A 23,772-nucleotide genomic window follows, 5' to 3' on the forward strand; every position below is an offset into this window, starting at 1 on the left:
CACGGCCACAGCCACGGCCCCGTCCTGGGTCTGCGGATGGCCGGCACCTCCGCCCTCGCCGCACCCGGTGTCGGGGATCGCTCCGGGCACGGGCACCAGGGGGCGGGCCGACCCGCCGCCGCCCCCCCCCCTCCTCCTCGGACAGGTTCCCTGCCTCCAGCTGGGGGAGACTGATTTCACCTGGATGCACAAAGGAAACAGAAACCAGAGAAGAAGACAGCAGGGATCAGCAGAACGAATACAAAAAATATTCACATTCTCATCACAGAGGGCTGCAGATGATATGTATTACACATTCACAACAGCGCTGGAGACGGAGGAACATGTATCACACACCTCCGCTGAGCTGTAACAGGGCAGAAACACATCTCACTGTTTGTGCTTTTTATGTGTGTAAACTGCGCTCACACAATTAGCATTCGGGCTAAAATCGTGCTGCACTTGTGTTGTCATCACTTAAGCCCCTCCCCCCCTCGATGATGTGATTAGTGTGCTGCGGTACAAAACACAGCAGAGGGACGCTTCAAGGTGCATCTCCACGCTTTCATTTTCTCTGTCACACACACGCGCACACACACACACACACACACACACACACACACACACACAGATCAAATGCATGTGAAACACCAAAATACAAAAAGGCAACGTGTCGCTTCATTAGTGCCATTATACGACATCCAGCGTCAGTCACTGCGTGCCGCTGGATGCAAAGCGAGGCAGCTGAATCCAGATCAGAGCAGTTTGAGGTGTGTGTGGGGGGGGGGTAAGTGATATCAGCATCTACGGAGCAAAACTTGAGGAAGATCTACACATGTGATTATTTCATCTCAACAGATTTCCTTTGTTAAAGCTATTTGTGTGCGTGTTTCTATGAATAGCTGCCTCTGCTTTACAAACAGACTGATGAGTCACCTCAGTTTACTAAGTGATGATGCTGTCATGATGCTGATGTAAATATTTGACAATGATTGGTTGGAGGAACAAGTGTCCTGTGTTTTAGCACCTTATTATCAGCTTCAACATGCTGTTTAGTTGAGTCAGCACTGCAGGTGAATAGAGTAAAAGAAAAAATAGATATCAGCATGAAACTTCAGCAGTTGATCACGGACAGTAAGATGATCATTTTTTGTATTGCACGTTTTCTTTTTGAAATGTTCTGTTTGGCAAATAAAGCACTATCTTATTAAATATGTGCTCATTTTCATACATTTCCAGAACAGAAATGTGAACATTGAATAAAGTCAGGTTCAAAATTCTTGATATATGTTGTATCACTCCATAAATGAGAAAAAATGCACAACAGACGTATAGAAATCTATTTCCTCCATGTTTATATTAATAAATGTATAAATGAGTGTGTGTGAGTGATGTGTGAACCTTCAGCACACAGAGAGGAATGAAAGAGTGAAGTTTGGTGAATGTAAGAGCTGCTGAAGTGGAGATTTATCATCAGAGTCTGAGAACAAACTCATTTATAGGAAACGTCCTTTAAAGAGACGTTTAGTTACATTACAGACATTTAGAGACTCTACAGGTGAACACATGAACTCATAGATATCACCATGAAACTTCACCACTTCATCACTCACAGTAAGAGGATTATTATTGTATTACAAGTTTTCTGAAATGTTGTGTTTAAATATGCAAATTAGGCATTATGTAAAGGTAACTTTTGGTGAATTTAGGAGAAATCTACAGACGTAAACAGACAAAGTAGTAAAATAAAAACACCTAAATGTGTATTTCTGATGTTTTCTTTCCTCTAGTCTGATAGAAGACGTGTTATAGAAGCATCTCTAAGTTGACCAGAGCATCAATAAATGTCCTGACCTCTTTAAGTGTATATATATATATATATATATATATATATATATATACACACACTGTGGTGATGAACACAGACTGAGGTTAATTAAGAGTCTGCTCTCATAGAATAAAGTCAAAGCTGTGGTCCAATAACTCATCAGCATGTGGTTCTGTTGTAGCTGGTGGTTTAAAAATATGGTGTAATAAATACATTACTGACACACACACACACACACACACACACTCACACACTCACCTTGGTTATTCTCTTCCAACTCTGGTGACATTGTTGTTGAGCAAGCAGCACGCGATGAATCTTATTCTTTATTTTCTATTTTTATTTGTTTTTTTGTTGAAAAAAGCAAGAAGCTGGCTGGTGGCTGCAGCTGAAGTTTGATGGATGTGGCTTTTCCCCCCCCGGCTAACGACGCACCCCGGCGGGCTCAGAGAGAGGCAGCACTCGGTCGAAGCTCCAGCTGCCTCTTTTATGTTCTGTTTCTTATCTACTTCAAAAAAAATCTTCAAAATCGTAGTTTTTTTTTTTTTTGGTGTTCGAAACCCTTTTAGCTCGGCCAAGAGATTTGGGGGAGAAAAAAAAAACGTCACAGAAGCAACCGTCAGTCAGTTCAGCCGTTGACAAAGGGAGAATCAAAAGCAGTCGACGAAGCACTTGAAGGTAAGCCTGAAGAATCTCATGGATGACGGTTAGATGGAAATGATACTGCGCCTTGGAGGTGAAGATCTCTCTGTGGGTATTTAAATAACCCAAAAAAATAACCAGTCCCCAGATCAGACGTCCGTGGATGTGTACATGATGCTGCGGGTTCGACGGTCTGAGAGAGTGTCGATGATCCGCTCCACGGTCGGTTCTCTCTGACGGACGCTCTACCAACCGGCTGCTCTGATTGGCTGCAGTGCGCAGCACAAGTGCGCACAGCATCAGCAGCACCGCTCTGTGGAGAGAGGAGTCACAAGGATGGGGTTTTTACCCTGCGTATGTCCTTGACCTGAAAAAAAAATCATGCAAATAATAACTAGACACATTAGAACACACTTAGAACTGTTTCTGTGGTCATTATAATAGTATAAAATCAGTTGGACTGTTAAGTGTGAGCTAGTAGGCTAAAGTTAGCTTGGGAAGAGAGAGTACGAGGCTGGCTAGTTAGCTAAGTAGGCTAATGTTAGCTTGGGAAGATAGCGTATGCGGCTCCAGCGACTGATTGGCTGGCTAGTAAGCTAAGTAGGCTAATGTTAGCTTGGGAAGATAGCGTATGCGGCGCCAGTGATGGATTGGCTGGCTAGTTAGCTAAGTAGGCTAATGTTAGCCTGGGAAGAGAGCATACGCAGCTCCAACGACCACCAGTCCACTGTTCGACCCATTTTCTGTAACCAGTGTAGTATTAAAATCTAGCATCAAGCAAGCTAGAAAACTAGCCAGCTATCCGCTAGTTAACTTGTCCTTCGACCAGTAGACGCAGCACTGCCGCTGACCACCAGCCCGCTGTTCAGCCCATTTTGTGTAACCAGTGTAGCATTAAAATCTAGCATCAAGCAAGCAAGACACCTAGCCAACTATCCGCTAGTTAGCTTATCGTTCTTCTGGGCGGCAGAGTGTGATACGGAGGGACCGTTAGACACAGCACTGCCCCTGACCACCGGCCCATTTTCTATAATCAGTGTAGCATTAAAGCATGGTGAAATTATCAAGCTAGTCAGCCATCTGCTAGTTTGATAACTCAACAAGCCCAAAAAAGTTGCCACTAATCTGGTGATACAGCAATGTGCTTTTCTACACTGTGATGAAGCATAAAGTTGTTACATTTGCTGCCCGTTTTAGTCGTTACTACAAAACCTCTTCTCAGTGAAGTCGGTTAAGTTTGTACAGAAGTCAGCCCGCTACAATGTCCACTGGTCTGTTTATTATAGGAGTAAAAACCTAAAAGAGGATGTTTGTGGTTTAAAGAGTTTTTTCGCAGGTGCCATCAAAAAAGTAGGGTATTTTTTCAATTGCTGCAGGACATTAGAAAGAGTGAGCCAATAATATGACATATACACTTCCAGATGTAGTGAGTCCATAGGAACTGATGCTAACATGATTATACTGCCTCATGCTCATCTTGCAGTGGTGTATTTGACATTGGGCGACATCTAGTGGACACCGACTATATATCAAACGGTTTCAAAGATTGATCACACTCACAACTACACAAGTAAAACATTGCTTTATATGTTTCGTAACACAGAAGAAAAAAATACATTAAAATACAGTGAAAGACTCAAGTGCAACATCAAGCTATAATAAATACACATTCCTTTAACTTAAATAACACTCAAATTAAATAAATAAATAAATACTCTCAGATAATTAAATATGTGACGTGAGGATAGGAAAGACAATATTTTAGAATATCAAAGACCTCAGTTTGAATAACACCTGAAGGATGGAGAGAGAGATCAAACCCTTGAATAACATTTCATGATAAAAGCTCATGAACTCTGGAAGATGAAGAACAGAACACATTCACAGATGAATACTTTGATATGACTCGTACCAAAAGGCTTTAATTATAACTATAACAATAAATAAATAAAAACCTAGTAAACATAAATGGAAGACTGGTGAGGAGGCGTATCTCTTAGACATGACTGTATCTTGTCCAGCTCACATTAGGATATCCATATAAATATATATACATACATATATATCCATATAAATATATATATACACATTATTATATATATATATATATATATATATATATATATATATATGTTATTCTTATTGTTTATCTTATTTAATAGGACCTATTTAATAGAGGTTGGCAGCACATTTTAAAAAGTTTAATTCATATGTATTTGTTATTTATGAACCGAAAACCATGTATTCTGTTGTCCTCAACTCTACATCGGAATCTATATAAACTTTCATGATTAAATGTACTTTTGTATGAAGTAAATGTGGACATCAAAGCAGCGTGAGTGACATAATATGAAGCGAGACACGTTATCTGAAGATATCTGGGATGCTGTTTTTGTGCAATTTTCATTTCGACTACAGACATAAAAACATCTGTCAGGCCTCACCGGCTTCATAACGGACTCAAGTTCTTTTAGATGGCGGTGGCTCCGTCCGGCTATAGGTCCTGGTGGAGGAGGTCGCTGTGTGAGAGCGGTTGGTAGTGCTCCTCCATGCCCGACTTCGCTCGATGCCTTTGAGCAACTAGTCTCTGGTAGCGGGCCTGCTGCTGGTGGTCCGGGTCCACGTTCACCCAGCTGTTGGCCGTCCACTTCATCCCACGGCTCACCGGGCAGTCACCGTGCAGAGAGTACTCATCCAGCTCACCCATCCAACCTGGGGGGGGGGGGGGGGGCATTTATTTTACTACTCTGCTTGTTTACGTCTGTAGATTTCTACTAAATTCACCAAAAGTTACCATTAGATAACGCCTCATTTACATATTTAAACAGAACATTTCAGAAAACATGTAATACAAAAAATAATAGTCTTAATTAAAGTAGTTAACTGTGGAAGTTTCATGTTGATATCTATTCATTTCATTTTTTACCTTATTCACCTGTAGTGTCTCCCCTTAAGGACTTTCTAAACTTCAATTAGACAGAACTTGATTCTCAGTCGATCATCAGCTGACCCTCTTTTCCCACGACTCATTTTCTCACAGGGTTTACATAACCGATGTGGGCGACACATTTCTTTTAGGATTAAACACAATGATCATAAGCCTCCTCACCTCTTCCATCTGAGAGGTGGTTGTACCAGAGCAGAGCCGTCCCGGCAGCGGGTTTTATTCTCATGTTCCCTCTGACACACGTCTGCTGGGTGTCCGTCAAGTCCACTCCATCCTGGACCAGCGCCTAGGACCCACAACACGGTGACCGAGTGTCTGAGCATTCATTCTGCCACACTAGTGTTCACTTAGGTGTAAACTCCCGGTAGCTCCCAGGAATTTAGCTACATTTTTGTCTTTATTTGTTGTTGTTTTACGTGTTTATCACTAATGGTATAACAGAATACATTCATCAACATCTGTAAAGGAAGCGAGGGGACTTTGAGTCGATCACCGCTCCACGGCCGACCAACCAGCCAGACCTGCCGGACCAAACTGCCCCAGAGAGGAGAGTCGAGATGGAGGACCAGAGGAGGAGGACTCTGAGTTTACAATCATGAGGCTTGGTGCTCAAATAGTCACAGTTGATGGACAATGTTTTTTTCCTCATGTTTAATTCTTAATGTGAAGATGTCGGCCATATTGTCTGCACAGAGAATTGTTACATTCCTTATGATGCAGGTTCAAAAAATGCTCTACAGGAATGTTCTCCTGTTTTTGTTTTGTTGTGTTGAAAATGAGCTACAACTGCATTTCGTTGTGCTTCCTTGTGTTGCATAAAGACAATAAATCATCCTTAAAGATTCCTGGTCGTGGTTCAGCTCCGTCTGCGTGTCGTCAGCAGCATTCAGGTCATGTTCAGTTATCATCGTTTATCATCACAGAGGTCAAAGTAGAACTGTGACAGGTGGAAGCACACTCACCTGCTCCTCATAGGTGCGGTTGTCGGCCACAGGAAAGGTGGTCTCACCTCCTTCCTCTACAGAGCTGAGGTAGAACAACACGGTCAGATACCTGGGAGGAAAAAGAGAGGTAAACATGAAACCATGTCTCCTCGTAGTCAAAAGATACATTATTTAGTTTCATGTACCAGTAACAGTAGCTATCAGAGCAACAGACTGCTGCAGGAAAGAGTCCTAAAACCAGGACATGAGTCAGCATTAATGCACTTTCTTAAAGAGATGCACCCATTGCAGTTTTCTTGGCTGCTTCAGATTTTTTAAAAGAACAAGAATTCATAGCAAGTTTACAAAATAACTTTTTAATTTATTTTTTTACCATCGCCCAGAAAATAATTTCAAGTTCATTTTAACTTTGTTATAGTCATCTATATGGATGTTGAAATGATTCAAATGATTAGGAAATAAATGATTTATAGCTACAAAAATAGATTATATAAGATTCTTAGAGCTTAGGTCATAATTCTCTTTCTGATATTTATTTCATCTTCTCAAATGAAATCCTCAGTGAGCTTTGAGATGAAGGTGTGTGTGTCCAGTCTGATACGAGATAACAACACACACGGTCACACACACCTGCAGGACACCTCCGTCAGAGCGGACGAGTTCCCCGCCAGACGAGAGTGAGCGCAGGTGGTCTCTGAACGAGAGGCGCCGCTGTCGTGGTGGGCGTCGCCGAAGTCTCCGTGCTCGTAGCGAATCACCTGCAGCGGCTCACTCAGCTCGACCAATGAGGAGGGCAGACGAGTCAGACTGATCAGTCTGAGCAAAAAATACAAGTTTATAATAAATCAAGAGTGTGTGGGCTGCTACTGTAAAGTGTGTGTGTGTGTGTTGTTACCTGTTCCTGAGGGTCTGCAGCACATGGTGGGATCCTGGTCCTTGGTGAAGCCTCGTGTGTTTGTTTCTCTGTTTGAAATGACTCCGTGGCTTCCCGCTCCGCTGCTGTCCGGGACGCTGAGACTGATCGTAGACATGCCTGAAGTCATCCAAGGTCAGCAACCCTGACACACACACACACACACACACACACACACACACGCACACACACACACACACACACACAGTAGACTATTTATATCCCTCCAGTAGCTGGGAGCCTGGGACATAATAGTCCAGTTAAAATATAACCTGATAACAGACATGAATGGACTTTCAGTTACGCAACATGTCGATTACAGTTCAGATTAATGAGGGTTCAAGTCCTGAATGGGCAGAGCCTGAATGAGTTTACGTTGGTATGTTATTATTATTATTTTTACTGTGATAATAGTAATAATAAGCAGTTCAAATTCTCGTGAGTTGGAACGAGCTAGAAACATGAAGAAATATGATGTAATAAACGCCCAAAAGCAAGATTTTGGGAAGGCCACGCCCCTTCACAACCTAAGTCTGACTGACTTGAAATTTGACACACATGTCCAGCTCAATGTGCTCTACAAAAAGCAAGTACACCTGCTGTATTTTCTGCCATTTTGAATTTTGAAGAAAAACCCCACAAACCTAGAAAAGTGTCCCTCACACCATAAGTCTGATTGCAGTAAAATGTCTTTAATGTCTCAGCACACCAGTGGACCTAACTCCACAACTGTTTGTTCAATCGTCGTGAAACTTGCAGGACGTGTCCACAAGAGAGCCTGAAACAAACCCTGAAAGTTTCACTCCAGTGGGCGTGGCACGACAAAAAGCAGGATATGTTTCATGACAATGACGAACAAACTGCTTTGAAACCCCTCAATAGGGGGCGCCACTGGTTCCAAACATGTGCACGGCTCTGGCTCAAATTTGGCCATTAATCAATGACAGTTCTGTCTGAAGTTGCCGGTTATTTTTAATAAAGCTGTTGGAACATGAAGAGAAATGACTGGCGGGACTTTGAGTAACATTGTGATGATGAAACAAGTGTCTCAGTCCGTCTTTGGACAGGAATAAAACAGCTGTTTGCTCAGTTTAGTGAAGCCTGAAAGCTGCGGCTTCAGATTTGAGAACTGAGCTGCTTCCCTCTGTCGAGCCCAAAGAAGGAGCTGAACCCTGGAATGCAGCTTCATTTCAGTCTTTGAATTCCTGGACACTCCAATAAACAGCCTCCCTTCTCTTTGTTACGACCCTATGCGGTTACTCTCAGCTGAATGGAGACCGCGGCCCAGCATCAACAATAGCTCTGGGGGGGGGCGGTCAGAGAAGAGCTGGACGGGGGAGGGGGATCCGGTGTGTGTGTGTGTGGGGGGGGAATTAAGAAAAAGGGGGGTTTGGAGAATAACCCGTTTTTTAATGAGATAGGATGAGGGCACATCCGGACTGGGAGGTCTGGCACAATGGGGTCGGGTCACATCGGTGGCACTCCTCACAAAGACACTAACTCTCACCAGCAGAGACACGAAGTAAAGTCCTATAAAGTTCAGAATCAGAGGAGGATGGGCTTCAACTAGCTTTAACAAGTGAATAGCAGCATCTCTGTATTTGGACTGAATCTCTGCTCTCCACTTTACTTCAGATATCAGTGTCTCAAAGAGCTCAATCATGATTAAAAAAATATCCTTTAAGTTGAAAAAAGTTACATTTCAAATCACGGGAAAAAACTTTTGTGTCTCACAAATTCATATGTATGGGCCCTAAAACTGAACTGATGCGGTGCTCTTTGTGGAATCAGTCACAAACGTCCTGACACACACACACACACACACACACACACACACACACACACACACACACACACACACACACACACACACACACACACACTGACCTGTTGGACGGGCTTCCAGACCAGAGAGTATGTGCCGTAAGTTGTCCGGGTTCAACCAGGTTCCATCCCGAGAGCGCGAGTGACTCACAATCTGCAGAGACCAGAATGTTGTTGTTTTTTTGTCTCATTTTAAACAAACACTCTTCTGACAGTTCATCAAACTTCTCCTAAATGATCTAGTTCACCTCCTGCTTCTGCAGCAGCCCGTCCTGGTTCAGGTCCAGCAGACTGAAGACCTCCTCCGTGCTGAAGGAGAGCAGAGGCTGGCTGGACTCCTCTGGTCCCCGACCCGGTGCCGTGGTCCGGCTCTCCATCAGACCCTTGAGCTGAGCCAGCTGCACCACCACCCGGCACTCCTCCTCCGACAGGAAGCCGGGCACCTCTGGACGGGACCAGAGGAGACAGACAGCGGATGTTAGGACATGTGTGGTGCTTCAGAAGCCTTTCAGAAGATTTGAAATGGAGACGCATTTAATTCACATTCTCCGTTTTCATGAGAGTCTTTTCGACTGGAAAAACTCTCAGTGGACTTATTTTAAAGCACAAATTAACTACCAAACACACAATTATGGAAATGAAAGAGCCATATTATCGTGACACCAGCAGGCCCCTCTGTCTGCCCGAGATTAGAGCGAGGATCAAGGATGTACCATCGATCAAAGAGAGCTCCTTGGAGATTATGCAACGCTCATCAAAAACATGCAAAGTGAGGCTGACGTCCTGGGTTCATTCCCAGTTTAACTGGTGAAGATCACACATGACGACTGGGCAGCAAACACACGGGAACCTCACACCGGTCATCTTTCTTTTAAATCCCCCCCCCCCCCCCCCCCCCCCCCCACACACACACACACACCTGAGACGGTGAGCGATGTGACTTAAGTGGATTAGAAGATCTCTAGTCGCTTGATCTGTCAGACTAAATGGATTACTTTAGATTGCCCAACAAAACCTTCTCAGTGTGAAGCGGCAGTTTGATCAGTGTATGCTAATAGTAGCATGATTAGCATGTGTATGCCCTAAAAAAAGAGAGACGAATCTCATCTCAGTGAAACGTGGACTCAGAACAAGCTCATTTGATCTGTGCTAAGAAAATCATGCAGATGGTTTAAAATGAGCTCTTAAACTGGCTACTTGTGGAACAATCCGGTCTAAGACGTCGTCTCCCAACTCCAGCTCCACATCTCAAGTGTCTAATAAGTCATCAACGAGCTAGCAGCCCAAAAGGGAAGTCTTGGCCCGGATTTCAGTAGGTGTTGAGTACAGGAGCTCTCCAGTGAATGTATTCAGTATAGAGTGCATCTATATAATGAGACGGAGCTATTCCCCTCCGTCAGTCCCCAGGGAGCCATTTGTAATATAGAACCTCTCCCACGGGCGGGTTTAATGAGCGACGGTGGAAACAGTGAGGGCTTCTGGGAGTCTGTAGTTTTTATTATCAATTAGCACAAAGCAGTAAGAGAATCAGATTGATTATTCACATCTATTCATTAGTAAAGTTGTTCTAACCCACTCAAAGTAGTCAATCTCTTGTCTTTATTTGCTCTAATTTTCTCAACATTTCAGCTCCATCTTGGTCTCTAATGTTCCTAGAGAATTAGTTACACCAGCAGAAAGTCCTATTTTATGTGTTCTAGTCGACACATGTATTCATATCTCTGTGTGAGGGCTCAAACTACGTGTCGTGGTCACTTCCTCTCGTAATGAAAGGCTTCCGGCAGGTTGGCTGCCTGTTAAAGTAGAGACCTTGTTTGTCACCCGTGTCTTTTTTACACTGTACCCAACTTGGTTAATCCCTATTGTCCAGTCAAGCCGCATTAATCTGGATAACTGATATGAATGAAGTTGGACCGAACACCCCCCCCCCCCCCCGGAAAGGAAGTGACCTGCTTGTCTGGAGAGGAATCAGGTCACGGCTACGCAGCAGGGCGACACCGATTCTGTTTGTGTCCACACAAGAGCAGCAGCTACAGATTCTATCCAGTATCTGCAGATTCATTTCTCTATTTATTCGATTCATCATCTGGTTAATGAAAAAAGAAATCTGTAAATAGTGGAAGATTCCCGTCATGATGTCCCAGAGGTGATGATGAAGTGTTCAGTTTAGTATAATGTAGGACAAGGCCTCACAGTGGAGGAGATGCAATCAGTGAATTTTGGGGCAGTTTCCCCGTCTTTAAACGATGAATCGGTTATTAAAATAAGTGCTGATTAACTTTCTGTCGATCAGCTATTCGTTGAAGATCGGGTTTCACATGCGAGAGTTTCTGCATGTTGATCATCGTCTCTTGGAAGGTTATCGCTCTGCAGGGCAGCTCTACTGTCTCCTTGCTATTATGGTTTATTATATATCATCTTCTGTCTCTCGTGAGCAATAAGGATCCATAACAACGTCCCTCTCAGCAGGTGAGGTGGATAAGATGAATAAATAAAGTAACAGCACTGAGGTCAGGGCGGGACAGGGTTGGAGGAGTTTCACTGCATGAGGGCCAGTCTCTGTGGAGATGGCAGACACCCCGAAATATCCAAACACTGAATCATCTACCTAACAGACCTTTAGCTGTCAAACACACTTACATCTGACATCAAATACAAGTGGATCCACATCTCCAGAAACACAGTAATGTGTGGCCCACCTCTTTGTTCCTACGCCTCCCCTTCCTATGCAAATCACCGCCCCACTATAAATACACCTATCCCTCCAGCCTCTCCTGCATTGTCACACAGGGGGCTTCATTCACCCGACTTCAGGACTGCTCCTCCTTTTCCCAGCCCTCCACCGCAGGATGACTGCGGTGCTCTGCCCTCCTTCTATCACAAAGTCCTCCCATCCATCCTCCCTACTGTTGCTTCTCCTTCTGCTCGCCGGGCCGAGCAGCACCAAAGCTCTCGGTCCTCGTGGAGCCGCCGGCTTCAGGTCCACGCTCTCTGCAGGTGAAGGCGGACCGTGGTGGGGGTCGCGGGGCAGTTCCTCCCACTGCATTCCCATCCCGTCGGGCATGGCCTTGTGCCAAAACATCGGCTACGACACCATGAGGATGCCCAACCTGCTGGGCCACGAGTCTCCGGCCGAGGCGGTCCAACAGAGCGCCAGCTGGCTGCCGCTGCTCGCCAGAGTGTCACCCTGACGCCCGCATCTTCCTCTGCTCCCTCTTTGCACCGCTCTGCCTCGACAGGTACGTTCACACGAAAACGGGATTTCCTCTTCTATTGACAAATATTGTCAACTTTGGCAACCAAAACAATAACTATTGCGAGTTATCAGGTAGGCTGATAAATAAATATGAAATAACCACATTGTTTTGTAAACTCTTGTGGGAATTAAATACTTAAAAGTCCTATTATTTCACTAAATTAAGAAAATTGAGTGCAGAAAAATCTGATTTTCTGAGAAATTCAAGTTTGTACGTGCTTGTTTTTGATCAATTTAGACGACGTTATTGTGTAGAACGATATCTCCACATATGATTTCATCACTATACGCTTCCATTGAAGTAATGATCATTTTAAATTATCGCCCAGCCCTACGGTCAACCGTTTTAAGTTTGAGTTTGTAGGAACTGTGATATTCACAGGACAAGCTTTTGGTTTTGTAGTATAGTAGCCAGATTCATAGTATAAAAAAAGATACTAAGATTAACTACAAAGTTAAGCAGGGTCATCACAGGTTAACACCTGTTTGAAAGCTATACAGAGCGATGCCTGTATCTGAGGCGAAACCTCCGTCAAAGCACTATAATCTCCTTTTCCTCACGTTAGCACGTCTCAGTTTAAAGAAAAACAAACAACCAAACGTGATTGAATCCAGTCCACTAGTCCCCCCCCCCCCCAATACTCTTCTTCGTCAGGTTCATATCGCCCTGCAGGAGTTTGTGCGAGTCTGTGCGGGACAGCTGTGCACCGATCATGAGTTGTTATGGCTACCCGTGGCCGGACATTCTGCACTGCGACCAGTATCCTGCAGACCACCTGATGTGCATCTCCTCCATCACCAACGGCTCCGCTCACACAGGAGGACGTAGAGGTAAGAATCCGGCTACATAGACGCATACGCTTCAGTCAGCTTCGTTCAACAAACCATTTAAATAGCGGTTTTACCGTTTCAGTGCCTCAGGCGAGCTGTCGGGACTGTGAGCTGGAGGAGGCCGCCTCTTCAAAAGACACACTGGACACCTTTTGTCAGAGTGATTTTGGTGAGTATCAATATTTTGTCACCTTCTTCTGCCTTTTTGTCCTCAGCTTTCCAATAATTTTGGACAATTAATCAACACAAAGAGCACACGGCTCCTGGAGAAGTTGACGCCACTCATCACGGTTTGTGTTTTATCTTCTTTTCCTTCCCTAGTCGTGAAACTGCGTCTGATTCGGCTCAAGTTCAGCCCGGTGAGCTTGTCTCAGTTCTCGCTGGCCGCCAAACTGGACGTCCTGAAGCACGGACCCCTGATCGGCGGGCAGATCCGCTCCCGCGTACAGCTGTGGCTGGAGCGGGACGCCACCTGCGTGAGGAACATGACGCGGCGCAGCCCGCGAGGCGGAGCCTTCCTGGTGACGGGCACGGTGCAGGGGGAGCGCCTGGTGGCCACCAAGGCCTGGTATGCCTGGCAAAGACGGGACAAGAACCTGGTGGCAGCCGCGCGCAAGTGGAAACATCACAGATGCAGGAGCTAGGATCGTGTGCTATATATAGGTCAGAAGATTCAAAAAATAACTGAGGTGCATTAATTGATTGCAATTAATTATTTAATTGCATTAAATAAACGGCTGCAAAGTGTGTGTAGCATTTAGAAATCAACTATAAACCTACCGACTGTGAATTGTGCAAATTATCACGCAAACTTCTGTGGTTATGGTGGAGATGTGCAACTCATGAAGTACCAACACTGTGTCACTCAGGAAGTGGAGGTCAAAGAAATAAAAAGATGTTTAATAGAAAATGTATATATCTGTGAATTTTAAGTAAATAATTGCTGGTCTATATTTGTACGGCTTTGAGAATAATTAAACGCGTGTGTTGTAAAGACCCCATGAAATGTCATACATTTATGAAGAGCAGATAAAAGACTGCAGTGCACTTACCAAAGAGCAGAGGTTTCAGGCTGAGCGTCCTCATCTCGTGGGTTCGGTCTGGCACGAGGGACACCTGCTGGACATGTCCCACCTGTAGACGGACAATAAGCATCGTCATCACATGCAAGAGGTTTAAATGCATGGGCAGAGCTACAGTGGCTCTATGTCACATTAAAATATGTTTAGTTTGAAATCTGATGCATGTAAAATATCAGTACTCGTATATGGGTGGCACTAGCGGTACTTGTGCATGGGTGGCACTAGCGGTACTTGTGCATGGGTGGCACTAGCGGTACTTGTGCATGGGTGGCACTGGCGGTACTTGTGCATGGGTGGCACTTGCAGTACTTGTGCATGGGTGGCACTGGCGGTACTTGTGCATGGCTGGCACTAGCGGTACTTGTGTATGGGTGGCACTTGCGGTACTTGTGTATGGGTGGCACTGGCGGTACTTGTGTATGGGTGGCACTGGCGGTACTTGTGCATGGGTGGCACTGGCGGTACTTGTGTATGGGTGGCACTGGCGGTACTTGTGTATGGGTGGCACTAGCGGTACTTGTGCATGGGTGGCACTGGCGGTACTTGTGCATGGGTGGCACTGGCGGTACTTGTGTATGGGTGGCACTGGCGGTACTTGTGTATGGGTGGCACTAGCGGTACTTGTGCATGGGTGGCACTGGCGGTACTTGTGCATGGGTGGCACTGGCGGTACTTGTGTATGGGTGGCACTGGCGGTACTTGTGTATGGGTGGCACTGGCGGTACTTGTGTATGGGTGGCACTGGCGGTACTTGTGCATGGGTGGCACTAGTGGTACTTGTGTATGGGTGGCACTGGCGGTACTTGTGTATGGGTGGCACTGGCGGTACTTGTGTATGGGTGGCACTGGCGGTACTTGTGTATGGGTGGCACTAGTGGTACTTGTGCATGGGTGGCACTAGTGGTACTTGTGTATGGGTGGCACTGGCGGTACTTGTGCATGGGTGGCACTAGTGGTACTTGTGTATGGGTGGCACTAGTGGTACTTGTGCATGGGTGGCACTGGCGGTACTTGTGTATGGGTGGCACTGGCGGTACTTGTGCATGGGTGGCACTAGTGGTACTTGTGCATGGGTGGCACTAGTGGTACTTGTGTATGGGTGGCACTAGCAAGGACTGTAAGATCGTCCATCAGTGATTATCGTACTGAATTTATGTCATTTTTCTTACCCGTATCCCCTCGATGCGTGGCAGACTGAAGCTCTGACTGTAGTCCTCCTCCATGTGGAGCTCCTCTCTTGAGGCTCCGCTAGTGCTGACCTCTGGTTTGGCCCCGTCGCCGCTGACCACATCCCCGGGCCCGTTGTTGTAGTGCACGTAGAGTAGCAGGCCGATGACGTTCACGATGTACACGTGGAAGAACACCATAACCACCACGAAGTAAGCACGAGAGCAGACATTACTTCTCTGGATCTGCATTCTGGTGGAGGCGCGAAACGGAGCTTTGAGGGACGATGATGGCACGTCGTCTTCGTCATGTTCTTCTTGTTCCTCCTCCTCCTCCATTAAATCTTCCTGAGCTTCTTCTTCCATTGTCTTTTTTTTCTTAATTTATTTATTGGTTTATTTGATAAGGGACAGTGCACATTAATACAAACTGTATCTGTAGTCCCAAGAGGCAGATGTTATAGGGTAAAACCTATAAACTGATTATTAGATTAAATTAACAAAGTTATGCCAATATTGACCCTTTTACAATGCATGTACAAACAATGAAAGAAGAGAGAATATTAATATAAAGTAGTATCATCATTCAGGAGACTCTTATATTACATTATTAAGTACTATTATATATATGTATACTGGATATATATCTATTTACGAGGCAACGATACTGACAACGTCTTTATCACACCTCTGTTTCGTAGCGTTAGCTTGATGTTAGCTAAACCTAGCTAGCTAACTAACGAGCTGTTTCGATAAAAAAAAATCGACATTGTCGTCCCTTCTGCTTCAACACGAAGAAACATGGCAGCTCCGAGTCGTTTTCTTTGATAAATAAATGTGTCATCATTAACTGAAGTCCCTTAAATCCCGTGTTAGCTATTACAGGCTAGCTACAGGTTAGCTTAGCTGGTGCGCTGCCCCTGACAACCTGCCTAACAACAACGGACAAAACTAACGACTGCAGAGAAGCCGTTGGTTCCGTTTCCGGTTGCACAGTGAAACCGTTAACGGCCTCTAACGGTCAACGCCGGGGCAAAAATATGGTCTGAACCAGGACGGACCACTATATGGAAGATGTGGAATAAAAAACCGATTTATATATTTTTACGTAAAGTTACTATGAGGAACTTTTAACTGGTTGTAAAACAGATGCAGTAAAATTAGAGGTTTTCTAAAGGGAGTCTGGTGCTAGGAAAACAATACGACTTTTGTCCACAGGGACCGCCAAAAACAACACCGAAATGAAAGTTCCTTGTAGTATCTAAGCAAAAGTACCCATACAACAGTACTCTACTCGGATCTAGGACAAGTTCTGCGTTAAACATTCTACTTTAATAAAAGTACAGAAGTACTACACTTAGTAGGCTAGCTGTCAAAAAAATATAGTGGAGTAAGAAGTGCAGTATTTGACTCTGATATGTGACATTAGTTAAGTAGCATACAATTAAATACTTACAATTACTACAAGTACCACAAAAAATGTCCATAAGTACAGTATTTTGATAAATATAGGCCTACTTTACACCACTGCACAGCACAGGAGGGGTTATTATTATCTTTTAATTCATACATCATTGTGTTATTAAATTGTTCAGTTTCATGCGATATTAATTTGATTAGCCTTCCCTTCATGTTACAGGGACATGGTATAATTCTAGGCTGGATATATTCTTAAAGGAGAACTCTAACACTAAAGAATTGCATTTTAAAGTTGGAAACCAGGGTTATTTTAAAGTTTGGGAGACTACAGGAGTCAGATTTTTAAACTATTACACCGTCCCTGTCTCCTTAACCCTTCTAAACCGAACCCTCCGAATATCCTCCTCTTTCCAACCCGGCACCTCCAGTTTGTATGTTTACAAGCTACATTTTCCTCATACTGTAATAGAGCCTCTTTGTTATCGACAACTAACCAACCCTCAAACTGTGAATGATATTTAATAATATTCAAGAGGGATACCGTTTATCATTGTCAGGAGGTGGCGCCAATTGCCAAGCTTTATAAAGTTATGCCTCTATAAATCTGGACTTTAATTCCTGTACTTGTTACTTTGTTAGTCAATGAGATACATTTGCATTTGCACTTTGTTTAGCAAACAGAAATATCTGTTTTTATTTTTATTTGGAGATAAAACTGTTAATGTTTATAAGAAAAAAAATCAGACGGGGAGCTGCAGTGTTAATAAATGACAGCTAATTTTACAGCCTCTTTATCTTAGTCGCTGTCATGACTTTAGTGTATGCTGGTTAATATTTTGGCTGGATTACAAGTATAAATGTGGGAAACTGCAGCAAACAGTCAACTCACATACTTACCTAACTCTGACAGGCCAACCGGTCACAATCAGAGACACAAATAAGTGGATCTGCTTCTAATTGTTGTCTGGTCAGCTATAAAAAAATATAATTTAATGTAATGAAAGTATTTTTCACAGATATGATGGTTTCTATTGTGGGACTTGCCCCCATTGACTTCAACAGAACTGGATGACGTAACGACCCTTCCCTTCTTTTATTGGTTCCTCGCAAAGTAACCGGAAGTGAACTGGGACACATTTGGCGTGTTTACTTTTCTTTATATATGTATATGTAGTCATGTAGTTGTGATCCTGACGGCTTTTTTTATGGCAGTTTCTGAACACGTGTTCTCCGTTTTGATATATATATATATTTTACAGTATTTATAAAGCATTTAAACCTGCTTTTTAATATTTATAATAATAATAAACAAGTTGACCCTACTCATCATGTGTTTACATTATATTTATAAACTTTGGGACCTCAGAAAAAAAAGATTTCAATAAAACGAAACGTGGCATATATCCATCATACTGTGAAAATTCCGCAATTTTCGGCTTATGTATTATTCACAAGGAATTTCTCTGGAATGGGATCTTTGTATAATATAGGATGATTTCCCCCGTGACACTACCCCCCCCAAATTAATCTGTCTCACCCTTTTATTTATTTATTTATTTTTACAAAGAGAGAGAGAGAGACAGAGAGAGAGAGGGAGAGAGGGAGAGAGAGAGAGACGGAGAGACGGAGAGAGGGAGAGAGAGGGTTGGGGGTGGAGGTTAGAGAGTCTGTATAACCCCCTGCGGTCTTTTCCGGGATCACGCCACCGCTTCCACTCGGGATCCACAGCAGAGCAGCGATACATAGCTGATCATCCACCGGGCGGGACGGTGTGCTGTTTTTATATAAAAGACACATAACACTGCAGCATCACAGGGCGACGACTACCGGGACACTGCGACACCCTGTATAACCCAGAGGATAAGACACTCAAAGAAGGAGAAAAGGCAGTCTGCTGTGTGTTGTTTCCACAGCAGAAGGAGTTGGAGGAACTTGTCGCAGTGGATTGGTCCCAGCGTGCAGCCTGGATTACCGGACACACGCGGAACAATAGTCTCCTGCAGCAGACACTCCAGCAGGTCAGTGGCAGCTGTATTCTATCTTTATGTTTATGTCTTCTCTCCCGTAATGTTGGGACCAAACAAACACACAAGCACGAGCGTCCTGTAATCACCTGACATTGCAGGTGGAGGTATTTCGTTTTCCTGAAAACAAAATACATTTGCGTAAAAGTGGAACTGATGTTTTTATTCCGAAAATGGGGGATATTAAAGTGAGACCACAGCAGGTTAAAAGTGTGAAATAGGCATGAAGGCACCATGGACCCATAGTACACGTCTTTACATGAATATGTTCAACATATTACAATCATATCGCAGCCGTTCCTCCGTGTAAATCCACCATCGTAACACCGGGCTGCCCTCTGAAACGAGTCCCATGGAGTGTGCGAGCCGGGCCGGTTGGTGGCTGTGTAACTTTTCTTTTCCCCTCCCCGCTTTGACTCTCCTCCTCCCGGATACTTGCGTCAGGAAAACACGGGGAGAGGAGGAACCGACCGACACAAACCAGCAAGAGAGGCCCCGGAGGGTTGAGAGGAATCTCTGCCGGGCAGGCCCGACACCAACTGCGTTTTTTTCTGTTGGATCGAGTCCCGTGATATTCATCGTGCCCGCTCAATGTGCGCTCTGCCTCCACAGTCACGTCTACGTTACGTGGAGATAATGTCCGGAGTCTCGAGCTCGTCCGTGAATGTGACACGTTTAAGTCCTTTTGGTCACGCAGCGTTTTGTCGAGAAAAAAACAAACTCGTGGATGTTCGCCGTGTTATCACCAACATATAACAGTTTATATCAACATGTATCTGATCACTTCATCTATGTTGGGAAACATCATTTAGGACTAAATTATTCATGTCCATCTCTGTGTGGGATGTCCGGATTGAAGAAATCACGCGCATCCATCAAAGCCTCTGCGAAAAATCTCCCTGATGACCTCACGAATGAGCTGTGTGTGATTAATATCTGAACTGTGTTATTACCGCGGTGACAGCTGCACTACAGTCTGGGTGAAGGACCTCTTTACACCCGAGCTATCATACTGAATATCATGACTTTTGTAACCTATTGTATGTTTTTGATTTATTTTCTGAAAGTGTAATTCCTCAAACCATTTACTGATCACAGGACGCACCTGTAGGTGTGAGTTCTAGTGTAAATGTCACCAGCTGTTCACTATCCGCTCAAATGTTTGTGTTTAACCAGAAAACGGCCTCGCTGAGAATAAAATGCTCTGTTACAGAAGTGTCCGGGTTAGTAACAATAATAATTACACTAAATAATTAAGTTTTGGTTGTTATTTGTTATCATGTAGACCCCATAAAATAAAAGTGCTCCCGTAGGAGAACCCTTTTTAGTACCTGGTAGAACCTTTTTGTATATGTTCCATGTGGAAACTTTTCAGACGGCTCCTCTTAGTTTTTAGTATAACTAAGAGGACTATCTGTGAAAAGTTCCACCCCTATGCAGGGTTCTAAAGAGACATGGTGTAAGGGTTCCACCCAGAGCACTCTCTTGGGGTTCTATCCAGAACCTTTCAACCTTCCAAGGGTGTTAACAAGGACCCACTTAGGGTTCTCTAGAGAACCCTTTTTATATTCCAAGGGCTTCATTAAAATCCCACCCAGGGGGTTTTGTCGAGAACCCTTTTCTTTTTCAGGGGTTCCATATAGAGCCCACTCGGGGTTCTTCGTGACTCCTTAAAGGATCAGGGCTGATGTGGTTCAACCCACAACGATCATGGATCACAATCCCAGTTCTTGGGTTCTGTGGCTTGGAGAATCCTTTAACACTCATTCTTTCAATAACCCTCGAAGAACTCTTTCATCCAAAGAACCAACCTTCAGTGGAACCATATCCTGATCATACGATCAAATCACGAGCTTCATGACCGACTCAAAGCCAATCGTACATGTTTACATTCACATGTGAGAAAAGTTGGAACGATTAAACAGCTGAACGGCAATTTGATGACGTTAAATGTCGTTATTTCAGACATTTGCAATATTGATATGAGAGGAATGTTCAGTTTTAATATTCTGATATTGATTTCAGCCACATCATCCGTCACTAAGTGATGTTATGGAGACCTTTGTCTGACCCCTCTGATCCAGACCTCCCCCAAATCATAATGACACTCGCTTCTCCTCCTCCTCCTGTGAGTGGAATCTCTAGGCTACGAGATTATGAACTGGGCCTGTAGCAGCATCATCATAGTCCAAGTCATGTGACATAACAAGCTGCTCTTATTCACAAATAAATAACATAGACTTCTCTTCAAATAAATCCTCCTGTTGTAGGCAATGAGCAAAAACAACGCTTTCTGGAACATGTGGTAAAACTATTGATGAAGTACGCGGTTACGGTGACACTAGATTCTATGGTAACAGTGTTACTACCGTCCTACTCTCCTCAGTGACTCATGACTTCAGCTTTGGTTTGGTTGTAGAGTATCGCTGTGTCCGTTAAAACCTCGGGATGTTGCATTTCGTGTCCAAAGTGTGCAACATAGCGCGAAAGCGAGTAGGGGCGCAAATCCTTAAAATGCTTCCGTATTTGTATCCATATTCGGCTGCTCAAGCTCACCAAAACTCTGCTCATACTCAGCCTAGTTTAGACTGTTGCATTCAGGGGCAGCGTACTCAGCCTAGTTTAGACTGCTGCATTCAGGGGCAGCGGTAAAGAACAGACAGCCCGGTGTCACAGAATTGTTTCAGGCGATCATAACGTTGAGAATTGAGTTTTAAATGTCCGATTGTTGAGTTCTGTGGATCGAGTCATCTAAGAATCCTTGTGTTTTTACCCCTCGTCTTTTCCCAGTCTTGTGTTTATTCATTCATCTAAACTCGTGAGATATTACGTGACAGGAAAGATGCTGAGGAGGAGCCGCTGGGCATGGAAGGAGAACGGACAACTTTTTGGTTTAAGTTTGTGTGGGTGTGTGTGTGTAGGATTCTGTAGTTGGGCAGATTTGTGCATTACTCATGCATCCTCAGTCCGCCGTGCCAGGCGGTGATTTGGAGTGCCACTGAGTGCCCATTCCACTCTGCCACCGTGTATGTGAGTGCATGCATGCGTATGAGTCATGTGCCACTGAATTGTAGAAGAATGCTTGTTTGTTTGTCATGAAAAGGACATAAAGAGGAGAACAGGAGGAGAGCCAATATCTGACAGCATCAGATCATGGCTTCGTTCTCTAAGTGTGTGCGTGTGTGTGTGTGTGTGTGTGCGTGTGTGCGTGTGTTTGTGTTTCTCATAACTAGTAACTAGCGAGCACCTGGGTGCGACATAACGATCTGTTTCCATCTGTGTGTACTCGGGTTCATCCGTTCTTTTAGCTCCTAAAGAGGCAAAGCTGGCCGTGGAATCTCAGAGCAGGATTACATGCTGCAGCACGGAGTGGTATCCCAAGCACTGGAGGGCTGCAAGTTAGCTTTATAGCTGTGTGTGTGTGTTGAGGATGAGATAGATGTGAATTGTGAATTCTCAGCTCTTCGTCTCTCTCTCTGTCTCTCTGTCTCTCTGTCTCTCTCTCTCTCTCTCTCTCTCTCCTTTCTTCTGCTCACCTCAGAGATGGAAAACTGTGGTTCCAGCCTGGGCCTGTAACCTAGCAACCCAAAATGGTGCGTGTCTTAAATGAATCTGACTGTGCGTCCTCCTCAGGAGCGTGTCAGTTCACCTCACCTCCGTGCAACCACACAAAGCACACAAATAACTTTACTACCTCCATCACCGACCCGTCACTCGTTCGTTTTATTGCACAGCTGACTGCTATATTTTGCTCGTAGTGTCTTTCTGAGGGAGTGAGAGCGGCCTGAGTCATCTGGAGTGGGTTCCCTCTATTTAGTGGGAGTTGTGCATCAGAGCTGTTCGCGGTGGGCCGGGTGTCTGCTGAGCCCGGAGCCACATGTCTCAGCCCACTCGTCACACTGCCACGTCCATCTGCACCACACGAGACTCAGACATCCAACGCACGTTCATCCAGCGCTTTGTTCTCCCTGGAACCTTTTGTTGTTCTTTTACAACTTGACCAACGCGGATACACTTCGACATGTCTTACATTACCCTGAAGTGTAAAAGTCTTTTAATCCCCTTTCCCCACTGGACATAAGAAACCCCCCCACTAACATCTGGCTTTTGTCTTTCGTGGGAAAAGTTACAATTGCATTCGCTAGTGTTCGACTTTGATACGACACCTTGAAAAACTGTCAGGCTATTGATGGCATAATATGTTCGATTTTTATTAAAAGATAAATAGCATGTGTGTGTTTCTACTCGCTGTTGGAGAGAAGAGAGAGCAGAAAGCACAGCTGGTACCCGTCGCCGGTACTTTGGAAAATGAGTGTGGAATCTCTTTCAAATATTCAGTCACACTTGCACACTTGACCGTACAGAGACCAGGAAGGTACCACCTTCACCTCATTTTAAACCAGGCTGAGTGAAGCCAATGTGTGTCTTAAAGCTGCATTCTCTCTAGTGACCACCAGGGGGCGACTCCTCTGGTTGTATAGAAGTCTATGAGAAAATGACTCTACTTCTCTCTTGATTTATTACCTCAGTAAACATTGTAAACATGAGTTTATGGTCTCAATCTCTAGTTTCAAGTCTTCTTCAATACAGCATGATGTTCATTTAGTACATTATGGTCCATTTAGAGTCAAACAGACCATAAAGCAGGGGATGCTTTAGGGGCGGGGCTACACGGTGATTGACAGGTCTCTACCAGAGACGTATACAACGTCTCTACGTCACTCCTCCTCAGTCCAAATATGGTCACTTCCTGTTCACTGGTTGCATAAAAACAACATGGCCACTTCTTATACAGTCTGTGGTACTGATCCGAGACCAGTGTTTACTGAGCTGTGTGTCTATATGGTAAAAACCCTGATCACTGAATGAAGCCGAGCCTTTACTTTGTTTAGACAAAACTTATATTGCAGCAAAGAC

At 44.3% G+C, this 23,772-nt stretch overlaps 2 protein-coding genes and 1 pseudogene across 2 annotated transcripts in view; 2 read left to right on the forward strand and 1 right to left on the reverse strand.

The window, feature by feature from the left end:
- Positions 1-4,016: 4,016 nt before the first annotated feature.
- Positions 4,017-16,339, reverse strand: LOC142959980 (transmembrane prolyl 4-hydroxylase-like). The gene is made up of 9 exons (XM_076101519.1): positions 15,416-16,339; positions 14,217-14,298; positions 9,326-9,522; positions 9,141-9,231; positions 7,236-7,398; positions 6,971-7,156; positions 6,359-6,449; positions 5,559-5,682; positions 4,017-5,161 (listed from the first exon to the last, which is right to left on the reverse strand). The coding sequence occupies exons 1-9, from the start codon at positions 15,776-15,778 to the stop codon at positions 4,944-4,946; spliced, it is 1,515 nt and encodes a 504-aa protein (XP_075957634.1). The 5' UTR covers positions 15,779-16,339; the 3' UTR covers positions 4,017-4,943.
- LOC142950888 (secreted frizzled-related protein 5-like) lies at positions 11,927-13,808 on the forward strand (annotated as a pseudogene).
- A 2,148-nt stretch (positions 16,340-18,487) lies between the features above and the next one.
- LOC142959991 (cyclin-dependent kinase 17-like) overlaps positions 18,488-23,772 on the forward strand; it is a 46,013-nt gene continuing 40,728 nt past the window's right edge. Inside the window, exon 1 of the mRNA XM_076101527.1 lies at positions 18,488-18,849. The gene's annotated coding sequence lies outside the window, so the exon portion shown is untranslated. The remainder of the gene's footprint in view (positions 18,850-23,772) is intronic.

The sequence above is a fragment of the Anarhichas minor genome, unplaced genomic scaffold, assembly GCF_050575085.1.
Source record: "Anarhichas minor isolate MPS153535 unplaced genomic scaffold, ASM5057508v1 ptg000003l, whole genome shotgun sequence".
Taxonomy (NCBI): domain Eukaryota; kingdom Metazoa; phylum Chordata; class Actinopteri; order Perciformes; family Anarhichadidae; genus Anarhichas; species Anarhichas minor.

What these genes read in the sequence shown, in the direction of transcription:
- LOC142959980 (XM_076101519.1), bottom strand. Translation starts at nt 15,778, where the DNA reads ATGGAAGAAGAAGCTCAGGAAGATTTAATGGAGGAGGAGGAGGAACAA. An exon ending in CACGCATCGAGGGGATACGG is followed by an intron (nt 14,299 to 15,415) that starts GTAAGAAAAATG and finishes GTCCGTCTACAG; the next exon opens with GTGGGACATGTCCAGCAGGT. An exon ending in CTGCAGACCCTCAGGAACAG is followed by an intron (nt 7,157 to 7,235) that starts GTAACAACACAC and finishes TTTTTTGCTCAG; the next exon opens with ACTGATCAGTCTGACTCGTC.